Genomic DNA, 17,903 nt, shown 5'->3' with positions numbered 1-17,903 from the left:
ATCTACTTCAGTGTGTTTGGAAGTTAGGTCCACAATGCATGAGTTTCTTTGTGTTTTCACAGTCTCTAATAGTGCCTCTGAGTTTTCTCTTGTCACTCTATTCTTATGATTTAATAAAAGTTTTCAATGGACTTTTCCTGACAGAGTGAAATAGATACTGTTTTATACCAATATATGTTGAAAATGAAGCTAGACAAAAAAGACCACCTATTGTGGTTCCATGTCTTGACTAGGCAAATCTATAATCCTAATAGAAAGGCTTTTATCAAAAAAGACAAGATACCAAGTGTTGGTGGAGAAAAGGGAACCACTGTATACTGTTGGAGATAAATCAGTACAATCATTTTGGAACAGTATGAAGTTCCTTAAAAAATTAAAAATAGAACTACTATATGATCCAGCAATGTATTTTTCTTCAATGTATCCAAGGGAAATAAATTTAGTATGTTGAAGAGATATCTGAACTGGGCATGGTGTTACATATCTATAATCCCAGCACTCAGGAGACTGAAGCAGGAGGATCACAGTTCAAGGCCAAGGCCAGCCTGGACTACACAACCAGAGCCTGTCTAAAAAGAAACAAAATGAAAGAAGAAAAAAAAGAAAGAAAAGAACAAAAAGCCAACAAAGGGTTATCTGGATGCCCATGTATATGCAGTATTATTTACATTAACAGTTTATGGAATCAATGTATCTATTGATGATGGGTGGAGAAAATGTGGTATATTTATGCATAATCTTGCTATTTGCAACATGAACCTGGAAGACATATAAGCCTGGCTGATATAAGCCAGGCACATACATGTACCAATTTCCCACAAAGAATGTAAACATTATAAACTATAAACATGTACTATATGCTGATTCAAAAAAATACATGTCAAATACAAGGACAAAAATACCAAAAAAAGTGAAAATGGATGTCATATTATGCCAAAAATTTTAAAAACATTAATGTATTGCAAACATGTACAAAAAAGGGGGGATCCAGAGATGGAAGAGGAAAGGTAGAAAAAGGGAAGGGGATAAAAAAGGAATTAAAATATACCACATGCATGTACCAGTTTTTCCCACAAGGAATATAAACATGTACTACAAACCTGTACTAATTAAAAAAAAAAAAGCTGGAAAAAAGTTAAACTGGAGTGCCTATTTTAATATCAGGCAGTGTAGAGTCCTTAGAAAAGACATATCTAAGAATGCAAGTCATTTAAAAATGAGGATCTAGCTCAGTGGTTCAAGCGCCTGCTTCACAAATGCAAGGACTGGAGTTCGATCCCCATTACCCCCGCCCCCCAAATAGATATATGTATACTGACAGAACAATCCCAAATATTTATATAGCTTTTAAGTTTCAAAATGCATAAAAACAAAAACTTATACAACTGCATACCACTTGAGAAAAAGGGATGGTATATTAATATACACTTCAATGAATCTCCAAATGTTCAGCGCAAACAGCCAAAGAGTAAATACTTTGATTTAATTGAATTCTCAAAAGGGCAAGCTAATCTGTAATCAGAGACCAGGGATTTCAAGAGAGGGATTACAAAGGGGCAGGAAACATTTATGAAAAGTTATTTTCATTACCTTATAAGCAGATTTAGCTCTACATTTTAAATATTGTCATTTTATCTCAATACAGCCACTTTAAACATAAAGAGCTGAGCATGGTGGCAGGAGGATCACAAAAAATGGGCTGGGGATTGAGCTGTGTTAAAGCCCTGGCTTCAATCCACTGTACTATAATTTTTTAAAAAAAAAGCAGGTTTATTAGTGATTATTGGAGTCTACATTTCTCCAGCAAACACCCCACAAATCCACCTGAGGTAAACTTCTACCTTAGATTTCTGCTGAAACGAAGGGCAAAACCCTGAAGCTGCTCAGATGCTGGCAAAAGATGTTGTGCAACCCATTGCTAAATTTCTGAGGGCTCTCACAATTTCAACTTTTTGTGATTTTTCATATTCCTAATTGAAACTAAAACACTCCACTTTGGAATAAAAGTGTCCTTTTTTGGGCTCTTGCAGTTAGCAAAATGCTTGATTGCAGCTGAGATTACACATTCTTTTTTCTAGTACTAGATGATGGTTAATTTCACATTTACTAGCATTTGTTTCAGTCTTTCTAAAATGCTTACTTCAAAACCCAATTACACAAATATTGTTGTTATTAGAAAAATTTGAATGCAGGTAAAGCCAGGGACTCTCACAAGCTCTCCACAAACAAGACAGGAATCCACTCTGCATTCATACAAGTACAACTGATTACAACTTCCTAATTATTTTTGGGATTAATATTTATAAAATTCAAAGGCTGTGGGGCCTGGGGCAGTGTTTGTTTCTGGCAGTCAGTTGTCAAGGTGGTGCACTGTAACCTGGGAAAGATGCTGTGGAATTTGCTGGCTCTTCGACAGACTGCCCAGAGGGACCATCAGCACTGCTTCACGCAGCTGTTTTGAAAATTAAGTTCCACAGAAGCAAAAGCTTCAGGAGGACAATGGAATTCCAGTGCACCTGAAGGGTGGGGTAGCTGATGCCCTCCTGTACAGAGCCACTCTGATTCTTACAGTTGGTGGAACTGCATATGCCATCCATCATTTGGCTGGGGCATCATTTGCCAAGAAGCCAGAATGACTTTAGTCTGACCAGCAGTCAGATGGCTCACTTCCAATCAGCTCCCTGGACCAGTAATATGATAAATAACTGAGCTCTTCTTTGGGGATTAATATTTATTGACTTGTACTAACTGCCACCAATAAAGCAGCCTTTACCATGAAAAAAAAAATCAAAGATATACATTAGTAAGTTTATACCAATTTTATTAATAACAAGCAAAATTATTTTAACATGAATATAGATTTCTTACTTTGGCACATTAAACACAGAAATATTTACACACATAAAATACTGTTTTAAAACTACCTTCAGAAATAAAGAAGACAGCAATATTTTACAAAGAACATGTTTTTGGAAATAGATATTGAGAAAAAAAACATTTAAAACAAGTGACAAAACATTTAAATTAACAGACTCCAGACACTGACAGATGAGTTCGTATTAATTTGGTAAAGCAAATATAATGCTAAAAGGTGGTAAACCAGATTTATATTTAAGATTATTTAGACAAAATTACATGGACGTTTTACCATGAAATTGAATAAATTTTAATTTACCCTCTAAATCACACATCTTTGGTAACTGTTTCCCCTTTTGTATAAATATTTAAAATTTCTAATTTGTATTGAGATTTTTAAGCCTTTTCACAGCAAGTTGTAAAATATTTTAGAGGCTGTCTGCCCTCTATTTTTGGGGAACAAAATTCCAGGTATCACAGTGATTAACATTAAAAACAATTATTTTTAAAACTTTTTAAAATAAAAACCTAACGTTTTCTAATTAACCTTCATGATAATTTAAATTGATTTAGTTAGACGTCACAATCTTCGTAGACTCTCTTTACTTTTTTTAGTACCAGGAAGAGGACCCATTCTGTAACTGGTTTTTAGCAGCTTGCCATTTGAGCAGTCTTCAGTGCTATGGTAATCACATAGACACTTTGTACAATAATCAAACCTACAACTTTCTCGTTCACAGGTTGCTCGCTGTAAATAGCAATCAAATTTTGCAGGTGATTTACAGCGGATGCAGGCTTTGAGGCTTTCATTCTTTTTCAAAGTCTTGGCAACCTAGAAAACAAAAAAAGTCCTAAGTAAATATTAGAAAGGACTAAATGTACTGCAATTTAGTAAAACCAAGAAGGACACCTCTGCGCCTTAAGACAGTTCCTGCCCCTAGGAACCTACCTACCTTTCAATGGGCAAGAGAAAGCATCACTTGTCAAGGGGTCTAATGGCCACTGCTACTTTTAGACACTGTCTTTCATCTCATGAGTGCTACTTACAAATCCAATCCCTAACTTAAATGCCACCTTTCTCTGTAACATCTTCCTGGAGTCTGTCATTTAAGAATTGATTTCACTATTATTTTTCTTTTTATAAATCACCTACCACAATATACAGCACTTTTATATTTTCTGTAGCAGGCTTTAATTTCAAAACACAGGCTCTACAAAAAGATTATGGTTTTCTAACTAAATTTTACATTATCCATGTATGAGCAGAACTTTTAGTAGAGATGAGTCAACGATCTGAAGATAGTATAGGAAGCTTTGACTACTAAGAGCCGGACATTTTCTTAGCTCATTCTTCACTTACAAAATACTGCAACTGTAAAATGTAATGCTGAGACGTAAGAAACTTTCAAGTTATTTTTGAGAGTAAAATGAAGGGGATTAATAATTCCATAAGTTTTTATTATTCTATAATTAGAGTTAAATGAATACCAGTATCAGGTGTTGTAATTTGGTATGGAATGGAATTTACTGTCTAGAGATAAGTTATATTTTTATCTTGAAACCTTCCTATTTCTCATTTTAAACACTTTTAACAATAAATGCCAATGTCTTTAATATGTTTACGAGCAAAGTTACCTCAGAGAATTCACTGTGTCGACTATATGTAGAACTTTTCTGATCACCTTTCTTGGATAACTTGACTTGAGCATCTTTTTTGGGAAGAGTCTGGGATGCTGATTTTTGAACAGAAGCTAATGCCGTTCTGATCATAACATATTCTCTGGTTGAAGCGTGTGGTGAAAATTTAATGCTCTTTTCCTAATTAAAAAATATTTAGTAATAATCAAGACACTTTCTTACATAAATTCAACAGTCTAGTTATTTTTAGTTTCTACATATATCAGAAAGGTCAAACGAGAATGTAATGGATATATTCCTACATCTAACTTACCTGCACATGCTTAAATACAGCCACACATAAATATTCAAACATGGAAAGTCTAATTTTTTGGCAGAAAGTAGGAACCAGAAACTGAGAAATCACTTTAACACACAGTCTGCATGCTATTTATTTATTTTTGAGACAGGGTCTCACTATGTAGTTCAGGCTGGCCTCTAACCCACAGCAATCCTCTTGTATTAGCCTCCCAAGTACTGGGCACAAGGGTGCAGGGCTCTTGATCCAAAGTCAAAGTACAATCAACAAAACAAGTGGTCATTATACCCATTACCAGAAGATGGCAGTAGCCACATTCGAATGTCATTTTAAGTGCTAAGATTTAAAAACTATTTAATTTTCCATGATCAGTTTACCTATGAACAAACTAAATTTGGAAACTAATCAACTTACTTTTAATCTAAAGTTATAATTCTGGCTAAGTAGCAGTCTTTTAGTCATGTATAGATCTTGACTCCTAGAAACATCTACAGTTACCAAGTATTAAAAGTAAAAGCATTTCCTTTACACAGCAAGAATGTTGATAATTTACTGTTCTTCTGGTAAATGATCAAAAAAGAAATCCTTTTTATTTCTTAATAACTAAGAAATACAAATAAAACAAATCTCCCTAGACCCACTAGATCGTCAACACTCATTACACTCTATTATTTTGGACATTTTGATTCCTACCTTATTACCTTGGACATTCCACTTGAATCCAACAAATAACCAAAGTGGGATGCCTTGCTCTTTATTTTTGAAGGGTTTCTTATTGAGTTCTAGTAAAAGGCTAAAATGCTCTGTAAATTTAAAGAAGGGTTTCCAGATTGCCTTTCTTTTCTACTTCCTTTTTTTTTTTTTGTAGTTCAGTCTTGCTTTGATTTCACTGGGTAGCCCAGGCAGGCCTCAAACTCCTGGTGATCCTAATGCCTCAGACTCCCAAGTGATAGGATCACAGGCATGCACCACCTTGCCAGGCTGCTACTTCCTTATTTCTAAAGGTAAAAGAGTAATAGTAATGCATTTCGAAAAGAAAAAAAATCACCTACAAAGACTTACAGTAATTCTTTGCATTGCTTTTTTGTACAACTGGAATGCCCCTTTATCATCTTCTAGAATCTTCTTCCAAGTAGTGCTCACTTTAGACACACTGGAAAATAAATGATCATAAAAGAAACAAAGCATGACAAAGATGCTAAGATGAATATAGTAGAAAAGTATTCATAGTGCTAAAATTGAAATATGTATCAGCTGTGCTTCTCAAATCTGACTATACATTAGAATTCCTTGGGATATTTAAGATTTAAGGATGCCCATGCCTAATCATTTGGGTTTTAATTGGCCTAAATGGGAAAAAGCATTCTATTTTGAAAAGTTCTACATCAAGTAATTCCAGGTTAAGGACTACTATTCTGTGTTTTACTGTTTTTACAATATTTATGAAAACCAAATAGCCAGCATTCTGTATATAATACCATGCTAGATGTCAAAGCACTGTGGGACACACTGCTACTAGTAGAAATTCTAAAAAGTTATTAACATGGAAAAAAACACAATCTGTGAGTTATTATCCTCTAGGGAGCTAGTCAATAAGAAATATCAACACTTACATGTTTCACTTTACCCATAAAGACTAGAGTAAAGCCACACTTGCCAAATATTCTAATTTTTCAAAGAGCTTCTTCAAAACTAACCCAATGGAGAGCTGAACTCAACCTAATACAATAGCCTGTACAGTAAAATCATCATATTTTTCAAAGCTACCCCACCCTTGTGGGGATGAGGTAAGGGGAGAGGGGGGAGTAGGATAAAATAAATACATTTTATTAAAAACAAAATACAATCTTTCCCATCCTAATGGATTTTCCTTGGTGTAATCAAGATTTTTGAGACAGGATCTTGTTAAGCCGTTCAGGTTGTCCTTGAACTCATGGCAATAACTCTGCCTCAGCCTCCCAAGTGCTGGGATTACAGGTGTGTGCTACTGTGTCCAGCCCAAGGTTTTAAAATAGACAGTCATAATCAGATCCCTATTTGTGAGTTTCTACATTTTAACCACTGTCAAACTTAGGAGAGCCAGGGATTTAGCTTAGTGGTACCGTGCCTGCCTCATAAGTGCAAGGTCCTGAGTTCAAAAAAACAAACTAGGAGAGTCCTATATCAAAAGTGTCTGAACAGAAATCATCTCATACTTCATGGGCAACAAAATTGTGACAATGATTATACTTGTAGAATGGAACTAGGCCTGTTTTGTGTGTGGGGATAGGGATGGGTGTGTACTAAGGGATTAAACCCAAGGTCTTGGTACTGAGCTATATTCCCCTCTCCCCGACCCTTTTGCTTTGACAAGAACTCTAACTAAGTCACTAAGTTGCCCGGTCTGGGTTCAAACTTGTGATCCTCCTGCCCAACCTCCCAAAGTGCTGGGATTACAGGGTTGTATCCTCATGTTTGGCTAGACTGCTTTAGTTAATCCCCAAAGATACATAATTCAGAAATTTCAGAATTAAAATGGAAAGCCACCAATCTAACAGTTTTGTAATACCATGAATTTGAAATTCAAAATGACCAGATTAAATGCATTCTTCCACTTCATTTTAGTGTACCACTGGTGGTGAAATACCAGCTATCAAGCAAAAGCCATTACCCCAATTAAACAACACTATAGTATCACTACATATGCCAGTAGTACTGAGCCATCAAAAATCCACAGTAGATTACACTATACTTACTTGATTAAGTCCATATCACTGAGTTGAGCCAAAATATTTGCTAAGAGATGTTTCAGCTCCCTTCGAAAGAGTTCACTGAGAATATCTACAAATTCTAGGCCCATCTTCCTGCCAATTATATTCTGTAGTCTAAAATTTCCACTGGATATAATTTCTTTCAGTATTTCTCGATCTATTTTAGGATTTCGCTTGGCATTCTTTTTTAATGTTGAACAAACCACTTTTTCAAAATGAAGAACTGGCATTAAGTTTTTGTTGGGATACTGGTCTGGGTTTTGTGTCTGTGGCAGGCAGGACTGTGGTCTGCTTCTGAAATTTTCTTCCAGAGTGAGGCTATCCTCTTCACGTTCACTGAAGCCACTTTGTTGAGTAAATGAGGAATAGCCACTGTCTTCGTAAAGCCTATTGGTCTCTAGTTCTTCTATTTCATTTGAACTATTAAGTGTTTGTTCAACATGTCTATTTTCCTTATTATGCAAAGGCTTGCTTTTCGTTTCAAATTCTACAGTCCGAGGGCTCACAATTGGAGAACTAAGGTATGATAACCTTTCATATTCTTTAATGCAGTCTTTACAAGAACCTTCCAAATAAGCAGGACTGTAGAAATCTTGTCTTCCACTGTCATCAGGTTTTACCAGTTTAATTTCAGGATGAATATGATTACAATTAATATCACACTTCATTTTGACATAAAGAGTGGAACTTTCTTCTTTATAACCTAAAAAAAGAAGACAACATTTACTTTTTAACTGCAAAATTTCCACATATCCTTAAGTTGGGATATGATTTAATTATTTTACATTTTCTGAGCACTATGCATTGCCTATGTGCATCTGCCTATAAAGCTATGAAATTATGCAAGCTTACTCATATGACCATACTATGTGGAAATACTACTCAAACGCATAAACATATATACTCATATATATTTAAATTATTCCCACAATAGTACTTCAAAAAAGATGTATTCTGAATCTGCATAACTATAACATTTGATTATTTTGAATCTATATCTGGTTAAGCAAAAACATGGGAAAAAGAATCACAAAATAGCTGTACTTCTCAAACAAATGAGAGAAAATGATACATCAAGAATAGTCTGAAGTAAAATTTATTTTTAAAGTACTTCTAGTATTTACTTCTGGAATTCCTGGACTTGAAATGACATTTAAACATCCATTAAGATAAAGTCTAACTACTCCCAAAGTTCTTATCTCTGAGTTTTATTTTGGTCAGAGATCCACCTGGGTGACCATCTGATATTTTTAAGGTTTTTGTGTATTCTAATGGATAGTAAACTCATGCACAGGTACAATGCCTTGGTGTATCTTGCCTAACAGTGTCAGAAATACTGCTAACAATCAAAAGTAAGACTTAGAATGACATTCCATCATAAAAACTAGATTTAACTGCTGAGATAACAAGTATGAGTTACTGTTCAGTTACTGTAAAATAACTCAAGTCAAAAGTACAAAGGAGAACTAGCATAAGAAACAAAAATGATACTATCAACAAGTCATGCAATTATTTCTGGGTATTATTCATTAGATTACATTACTGATTCAAATTTGAATTACATACATGTATGTGTGTGTGTGTGTGTGTGTATTTTTCCCCCCAGGTTTGTTACTCCCAACCCCAACCTTAGGGCCTAAGAAATCATTTATAATATAATTTGACAAACAACACTTTAAGATAACTTCAAAACAGTTTCTCAGTCTCTGCACTATTGACATTCTGAACTGGCCAATTCTTTTCTTACGGGCCACACTGAATATTATAGGATACTTAGCAGCCTTTACCCATTAGATACTAGTGTCATCCCTTTTCCTCAAGATGGAACAATGACTAAATGTCACCAGTTACCATTCATTGCTAAATACTGGGGAAGAAAATTAATAACAGCAAAATATCATCCCTCATCCCTCAGTTGAGGATGACACCTTTATAAAGGTTTGGGATTCTGTCAGGCAGTAGGGACTGGCAAGAACATTCACTGAAAGCTAACTTGAGCAAAGGTACAATACTAAGAAGTAAGATAGATGGGTTCAGGGAAACCATCTACCACTACTAAAAGCAAAGCATATTAAGTAAGAAAACAATTAGAACACAAAGAAAGCCATAGGGACTTCACTGCTAGGTTAAATGTAGACTTCATATGCTTTATTTATTTTTTTCTCTCATTGAGTTCATTGGTACATTTTAGGTATACAATACAGCTACATTCATTATCGGAATCGTGTACCTTTACATGACAGGTCTTGGTTCTCATTTTTCCCCTTGTCCCTGCCCTCCCTTCACCCCCTCCTCCCCACCCCATTTACACACACTTTATTTCCATTTTTTCATTTTCTCATATTTTTTTCTTTTCCCTTATTACCTTTCCCCTGCGCTTCCCATTTTCCCTATACCTTTAGCCCTTTTCTTCCTATTTCACATTGTCAATTATGTCATTAGGATCTTATGTACCATTATAGTTTTTCACACCAGAGAAACTATTTGGTATTTACACGTGTGACTTATTTGTTTCACTTAGGAGTATATCCTCAATATGTATCCATTTTCCTATGAATGAATCTAAATTCTCATTCTTTACGGCTGAGTAGTATTCCATTTTATAGAAAAATCACATCTTCTTTATCCATTCCTATTTCTCATTCCTCCCATAAGCCAATGATGGGTAAGTTGATAACTAACCCTTATAAGCAAACGTTTAAAGCAAATCTTTATTAAATGCCAGTAATTTGTCTATATTTATTTAATTCCTTTTAGACCAAAACTTTTCAAGTCAAAATAAAAATGGCTATCTTTTTGTCAAGTAACTTTGCAAGTGTAAACTACCTTTTACTTTCTATAAAAAACAGTTATTTGCTCCAGGATCACACTAAATTTTAGACTAACCTAAAAAGTAGGAGGAATTTAGGACATAAAGAATAAGTTAAAAGTATACAAATTCTAAGTTCCCAATTAGTTCTAAAACACATTTGGGTAGTTTCCTTTTATTCAAAAGTGTTTTAAAAAATGATGAGATTGTTTTTTATTCTTTCTCCAACTAAAGAATTAAGTTCAAGTCAGATGTAGTGACACATTTCTGTAATCTTAGCACTTAGGCTGAGGCAGGAGGATCACCACAATTTCAATTTAGATAGGACTTTCAATTTATATGACATGATAAAAAAGGAAAAGCCACCTTTAAAGACACACCTTTTACTTTATTTAGTAGCCCAAAGCAAAGGGATCTGAAACCTTACTTTCAGAATTTCTTTATTCAAAGGATTCAAAGGCATACTCATTGTCTTTAGAACTATTTCTGGAAGACTGTCCACAAAAGCATTCAGTATCATTCTTTGATACTGAATATTCTTTTAATGATACTGATCATTCTTTTAAAATAGAGCTAACAATTCAAGTATCTTAAATTTGTTGAAAAGTTTGCAGTTTGCAGTATTTCTAAATACTTGGCCCATACAATCTTTGAGGTAGAAGGGGGAGCTCTATTATCTTTACAGTGAAGCTCAGGGATGCTCAGCTGAGAACCCTGCACAAGATTTAATAAGTAGTCCAGACAGCCAGATTGTTCTTTTCGTCTCTAAACTCAGTGCTCTTTCCACTATCTCAACTGGGAATGAGGTGCTTTGGAAATAGATTTGCTCACAAATAAAAACAAACCTACAATTTATAAGAGTTTTTTATATTTTTCTTTACAGTACAAAAACATTTTTATCTTTCAGACATAATTACTGTTGCTTACTTCAGAATCTCAAGCAAATAGCACAGTACCTGACAAAACGAAGACTTACACAAAAAAGTGTTTCCAGGTATTTTGGTTAATACCAGCATTAGAATCTATACTCACTCATTAAATAAGCACTTATGGAACAAAATCCTTCAGCTTTTTCTTTTGTGGTACTAGAAACTGAATCCAGAGATTTACAACCCCAACCTCTGTATTTCACATCAATAGCAGTTGCTATACACCCACTCAACTCTTGGGATTTCTACAGTGCCCCATTGTAATTTGTGAACCAACACTGATCTATTATTGTTAAAATCCTTATTTCCCTTAGTTTTCACTCTTTTTCTGTGCTCTAGGATCCCAACTAAGATAACTTAGTCTCTATACTGGGGATGGGGGTACAGCTCGGTAGTTGGGTGCCTGCCTGCCTGGCATGTGAGAGGCCCTCAGTTTGATCCTTGATTCCCAGTACCACAAAGAAGAAAGAGAGAAGAAAGAAGGAAGAAGGAAGAAAGAAGAGAGAGAGGAAGGAAGGAAGGAAGGGAAAGAAAGAAAGAAAGAAAGAAAAGAAAGAAAAGAAAAGAAAAGAAAAGAAAAGAAAAGAAAAGAAAAGAAAAGAAAAGAAAAGAAAAGAAAAAAAAAAAGAAAGAAAGAAAGAAAGAAAGAAAGAAAGAAAGAAAGAAAGAAAGAAAGACCAACTAGCCTTACTTCCTTTGCAGAAAGATCCTTGGTTGGGATTTGCATATTTTTCTTCACAGTTTGTCTGATGTTGTGAGTTTTTAAAACAGAGGTAAAGTGCTATTGTCACCATACACTAATAAGGGTAAATAATATTACTGTAAGTTATCGTTTACAATGTTTACCTTGATCACCTGGCTGAGGAGGTGTTGGTCAGATTTCCCCACTGTAAAGTCACTTCTTTGTGTTCCTTTACCTTTCTATACTCTTTTGAAGGAAGTCTATACATAGCCCACACCTCAAGGGAGTGATGAATTTGGAGGGGGGTAAAATATATAAATCATTTTTCTGCTTGGAAGTGTTATCTGTTCTTTTCCATTTATTTTATCACTTATATCAATACAGACTCGTGGATTTCAGGTCGTAATCCAATACTAAAAATTGTTGGTGAAAATGTTCCAGTTTTCACCGTTGTGAGCCCTTTCAGTTGACTTGGGTGCCCATTTAACATACTTGCAAATGGCATTTGCATTGTTTTGTTTTTTGAGTGTTCCTTATAGGAACACTTTTTACTGGAGAAAACTAATAGAAACCAAAATCAGGATGTTGGTTGCAGATTTAACTTTAAAATCTGAGATTATTACTGTGAATGAATGAATTATTATTATGAATGAATCACAATACTGTAAAATAAGTTGAATTAAATACTACCATTTATTTATACGAAAGGAAGCTGAAGTAAATGAACTCTTCATCTCTAACTAGTCAGGTACTTCCCACTGACGAAATTCTGTGTTCCTAAACAATTTAAAAAATGTATATATTCATATAATTGAGCTGGTATTACCCTTAAAAGGGAGAAAATATGACATGAATTAAATAAGTGACAGTAAAGAGTCTAATTTTGCTTGAGCTGGGCAAGGTGGAGCATGCCTATAATCCCAGCACTTCCAATACTCTAAGGCTATGCTGCTAGTTCAAGGCCAGCCTGAACTACCAAAACCCTGTCACAAACAATGGCTAGCTTTGCCACTTCCATTTACTCAATACTTGCTTAATGACAGGGTGAGAGGGAGAAAGATAATTATTTTTCTGTTTTGTTTGTCTGCAGTACTGGGCATTGAGTCCAGGACCTTCACACTGAGCTACATCCACCCCTTTTTGTATTTTTAAATTTTGAGACAGGATCTCATTAAGTCACTAAATTGTCCAGGCTGGGCTCCAGCCTCAGCCTGCCAAGGTGTTTGTAATTAAGGGTGTGCGCTAAGGATGATCTAAACAAAGTGACACTCTGAAATCTGAAAGGGCTGTGGGAACAGTTCAAGGGAAACATAAGAAGTAAGAAGTATAAATTATTCAAGGAGAAGGCGCGTAGGATTGCAAATTAGTGAGTTAGGAAAATGATTCAAAAATAATTTGAGAGTTAAGAGTGGTCTATATAGTATGTGTAGGATATCTTGACCTTTGCACCGTTCTAAGTATTGGAGAGAGAATTGGTTTATATTTTGAAAAGATCATTGGCAGCTGGGGAGAACAGCTTGAGGAAGGTTACAACAGAAGGCAAGCCAAGTTTTTCACAGGAGTCCAGAGGGTTGGGGACCAGGAGTTAGGATAATTGCACCGGAAATGAAATGGGTAGATACAAGAGGGTTCGATCCCTAGAACAGGGCTAGGGTTGGAGCTGGTCCTCTTATATAGGACAGTAAAAATTAGTTGTAAATGTGCTGAGTGTGGATGATAACTAAGGAAAGTGGAGTAAAAAAATACACTTGGGTTTCCTGCTTGATTATCTTAATTATAAAATACCATTTCCAGAATTTGGGAAAATTGACACAATTCTTAAAGTCTCAGTTTCCCACCCACAAAATGGGGGAAAGAAAAAGGAAATAAATATAGTTAAGTCTTTAGAGCCCTTATCACAAAGATCTAATAGAATCCATTTTACCACATTATCTACAATAAGCCAAACGTTTTCATATTAATATTCCTTACAATGAAAATCCTGAACATGTAAAAGCTGTAAGATACTTTGCACACAAGAGCATACATTTAGGAATCAGATGCAAGTTCCAGATGAAAATCCCTGCACGGCCTTTCAAATAGCTTTGGTAACTTAGAACAGTTATTTGCCCTATTATTCCTTATTTTCCCTAAAATGAAGACACTATTCAGAGTCAAATATTGCATTTTTAAAAACTCTCACTAAGTCACAGTCCAATCAAGAAAAAAGTAGTTTATTAGTAAACTTTATTTAGTCTGATTCCCATTTAACTTTCCAGTGAACTGACATTTCGCACTAATATGATTAAGATTACAGTGGTTAAAATCTACATAGCTTGTCTAGTATGCTAATTATATAATTAAATTCCAGTGTTCAACTTATAGATAACCAACCACCACGTGCCCAAGGTGAGGGATGGACTTTCCTTTAAGAATTTAAGAGGTCCAAAGCTCATGCCTAAAGCCTATAAACCAGCCATAATCTTCATTATAGGAAAGCCTTTTAAAAATATGTGGGTGCAGTAATTTTTAAATTTCATTTATTCTAATCTATAGCTAGGAAAAAAGTTGTAAGCAGCAAATACTTTCTGAGAAAAAGTAGTAAAAACTGGAATTTATAAAAATCAAGCTTCAGAATTTCAAAGGGAGATTTGTGATTAATGATCTTCTACAAATATACTTAACCTGCTAAAATTAAGTAGTTTTTTTCTTTCAAGACTTGATTGCTTTTCTAATAAAAGAGGCATTATCAAGCTGTACAATACAAAAATCAAATTGCTATTTTGTTCATTTCTAGCCATGTGAGGTAAAATAAATGCATTAGGATTTCATTTAAAGATAGCAACAAGAAAAAGAAAATAAGCGTCTGAATTGTGAAATAATCCAAGTTATGGAATGGAATATCTAATTGTACAGGGATATAGGGTAAATAAAAACCAATTCAATTCTCACAAAAATCGGCTAAAACTATAATCAGCGATTTTGTATTAAAAGATGCTTTAAAAAAAACCCTACACCTCCCCCTTTCAACTCCAGGCTTTAGAGAGTTATTAACCAAAGGGAAAAACGGGAAAATTGACGTTTTTGTTGGTATGTTCCAATTGAGATGGGAAGGGCATCTCTCCATTTGGCGGGAGTCGGAAGGAGCGAGACCCTGGAAATCCTGAGAGGTCGGTGGGGGGTGGGACGTCCCCTCAGGGCGCGGGACAGGCAGAGGCGGGAGATAACCTAGATCTCCCGCGCCCGCCAAGACTCAGGAGGCGGAAGGCTGGAGAAAGCGACCTAGGAAGCGAGGGTCCTGACAGATGTGGAAAGGGGTGTGAGGCACCTGGTCGGGCCCGGGGGCTGCAGGCTCGGGGCCCTGTCAGAGCGCTGCCCAGGTGGGGGAGGGGAGGGGGCTTTGGCGCCCATTCATCGGGGTGGGGACAGGTAGATCTTCCCAGGGACAAAACGCGCGCCCAGTCCGCAGCGACCCGCACCTCCCCGCTGTCGGGAGCCGGGCTCCTCGTGGCCGCCAGCACCCCACAGCCCGCCATCCCACCGTCTCACCCGGCACATCTGGCTTCCCCTTCCCGAACCCTAGCTTGCTTTCTCTCGGACCCTAGAACCACCGCCCCACCCGTCAGAGGAGGCTCTGAGTGTGCGGCTAGGCGCCCGAGCTCGGGGATCGGGTCGGGGTCCAGGGCGCGCCCTTACTGAGCAGCCCTCCCGGGAGCGCACTCCCCCGCGCCCGCTCCCTTCACTCACCGTCCGAGGGGCGAGGGCGCCCGGCGGCTGTCACTGGGCTGAAGCTGCACAAGCAGGAGGGTGACCGAGCGATACAGCTGCAGGGGCGCCGGCTCATGCCAGAGGACATGCGCTCTGTCTCAGGTAAAGGAATAGCGAGACACCGGGGGCGCAGCTGGCTGCCCGCTCCACAGAGCTGTAGCTCTTAAAAGGCGCCAGCTGGTACTTTTAAAATCTTTGAATTTGGTGCCCAAATCCTCGCGGCCCAATGGGACGAGCGTCTCGCACGCTCGCACCAATAAAAAAGCGATAGGAGGGGACTCGTTCTCCCGTGGCCAATTGGAAGCAGCGAGGCGGGGCCTTAGCGGCAAAGCCTAACCCCCTACCGTCCTGTCTCTCAGTCCGTACCGAAAGATGCTGAGGCCAGGGGCGGGGCTTCCTAGGGCCTTGAGCCCACCGCCCAGCCGCACGTGGAGAGGGCCTACCGCGCAGGTGTGCACCGGCCGCTCTCCCCATCCTCCCTCTTGAGAACCGGCCTCCTGCAAGTCTTAATTTCATCCTGAAGGCAGCTCCGGCTTGGATCTGACGCTCTCTGATGGTACAGATGATACTCGAATTTCTTCGATCCTCTCACAACTGGGAGTCCGATGAGTGGCAACTCTGGTCTTCGGAGAATGCGGGCTTTCCCGAAGCCGACCCTCCCCCCACCGGCCCTAGGTCGCCCGCCTCTCTAGGATTTAGGCGCGCTTCTCGTTTCCTCCTAAACTGGGCCCTCCCCCAGCCCACGTCCTCTGCGCAGGCGCCTTAGAGGGCGGGGAAAACCAAAGACTTGGCGGGTTGGCGCTTGCGCTCTGGGGTCTCCCGCGTTTCCTCTAGGCCGGCGGGGAGGGAGCTGAATAGGTAACGCGCGTAGGTGCGCGTTTCTCCTGGCGCCCGGAAGGGATCTGAGCAGTCCTGACGGGAGATTTGCTGCTGAACTTTTTTGGACCTTTGAGTGGGCCTGCGTCTATATTTCTTTCTTCCTTTCAGCACTTAATCATACTGTATTAGTATTCTTGTTTTCAGCTGCAGTTCTTCAGCTACATATGATTTTTATGAGCAATAAGTTTTTTGAATTTGTATTTACTCTCTTCTGGGTTTTTGTTTCTTTCATGAGCCAAACAAAATGAAGCAAATTCCCCAATTTATTGGGCTGGAGGTCTGGTCAGGTGAATATTTTTCTAGTCCTGTTGAGCAGATAGTGACAAATTGTACGGTATTTATTAGTGATGCTAAACTTTTGACAACTTGCCTGTGCTCCTAAGCAGTGACATGGCATTATTGACTGCAGCGCAGTGAAGCCATAGGATGTCCTCTTCAAAAAAAACCCGAATTCCACCTTGTGCTCTTTGCTTGCTTCTGCTTCTTGCAGCATCTAAAAGAATGCATTAATACTTTGCAGTTAGTGTTTTGTGCAGTTGGTGACGCTTTCTATGTGAGGCAGAGCCAAGTTGAAGATGAGTCATACAAGCGCTGGGTGGATCCGTCTAACGTAACATTTTTATAATGAGTCCATTGTTATATTTTCCACTTTAATTTTTGAAGTGTTGCATTAAAATAGCGTAACTTTGGTTACTGAAATTTTTGTGGGTTCCTGAAGTTTTGCACATAAGGGCGTGGACCTTGTTTGGCTCTGGTGCTGGGACCTGGAGATTCAGGTACAAAAAGGTGAAAGTCTAGTCCTTCAGGGAGTATATGTACAAATGGGAAAGAAATTGAAAATTAAGAATTTAAGTAAATGCAAGAAAACCTAAAACAGTGGAAGAGGATAGAGAATGGAAGTAGAGACACAGGTTAAGGACATTGGTCAGGAAGATTTCTGAGGCTTTGAGTCATCTGAATGCTGAGCTGGCAATGTGGAGAGCTGCACAACTAGCAGAGGGAAGACTGGAATGCCTCCCAAGGCAAGAACTCACCCAGCAAGGAAGAATTTAGGAGACAAGGGCAAAGTGGTAAGGAGAAGCCAGGTCCTGTTGTGCCTTTAGATTTCCATGTAAAGTTAAAATTCCTCTGATTACGTTGGATAGCAGTTGTAGGGATTTTATCGAGGGAGTGATTTGTTTAGTATTAAAACTATGAGCCGAGTGTGGTGGTGCATGCCTGTAATTCCCAACTCTCAGGAGGCTGAGGCAGGAGGATTGCAGCAAATTTCAGACCACTGTGGGCTATATAGTGAGCTCAAGGTCAGTCTGAGCTA

The 17,903-nt window shown here is 37.8% G+C and overlaps 1 protein-coding gene and 1 pseudogene across 1 annotated transcript; one reads left to right on the top strand and one right to left on the bottom strand.

The window, feature by feature from the left end:
* The first annotated feature begins 2,386 nt into the window (after window positions 1–2,386).
* On the top strand, window positions 2,387–2,636 carry LOC104865394 (annotated as a pseudogene).
* Window positions 2,637–3,397: 761 nt separating this feature from the next.
* Fbxo5 (F-box protein 5) lies at window positions 3,398–16,388 on the bottom strand. The gene is made up of 5 exons (XM_010628859.3): window positions 15,689–16,388; window positions 7,528–8,245; window positions 5,855–5,945; window positions 4,492–4,674; window positions 3,398–3,688 (listed from the first exon to the last, which is right to left on the bottom strand). The coding sequence occupies exons 1-5, from the start codon at window positions 15,795–15,797 to the stop codon at window positions 3,437–3,439; spliced, it is 1,353 nt and encodes a 450-aa protein (XP_010627161.1). The 5' UTR covers window positions 15,798–16,388; the 3' UTR covers window positions 3,398–3,436.
* Window positions 16,389–17,903: the final 1,515 nt, after the last annotated feature.

This window comes from Fukomys damarensis, unplaced genomic scaffold (assembly GCF_012274545.1).
Source record: "Fukomys damarensis isolate Sample0158 unplaced genomic scaffold, DMR_v1.0_HiC HiC_scaffold_14, whole genome shotgun sequence".
Classification (NCBI taxonomy): domain Eukaryota; kingdom Metazoa; phylum Chordata; class Mammalia; order Rodentia; family Bathyergidae; genus Fukomys; species Fukomys damarensis.
This window is presented reverse-complemented; position numbering and strand designations above follow the sequence as displayed.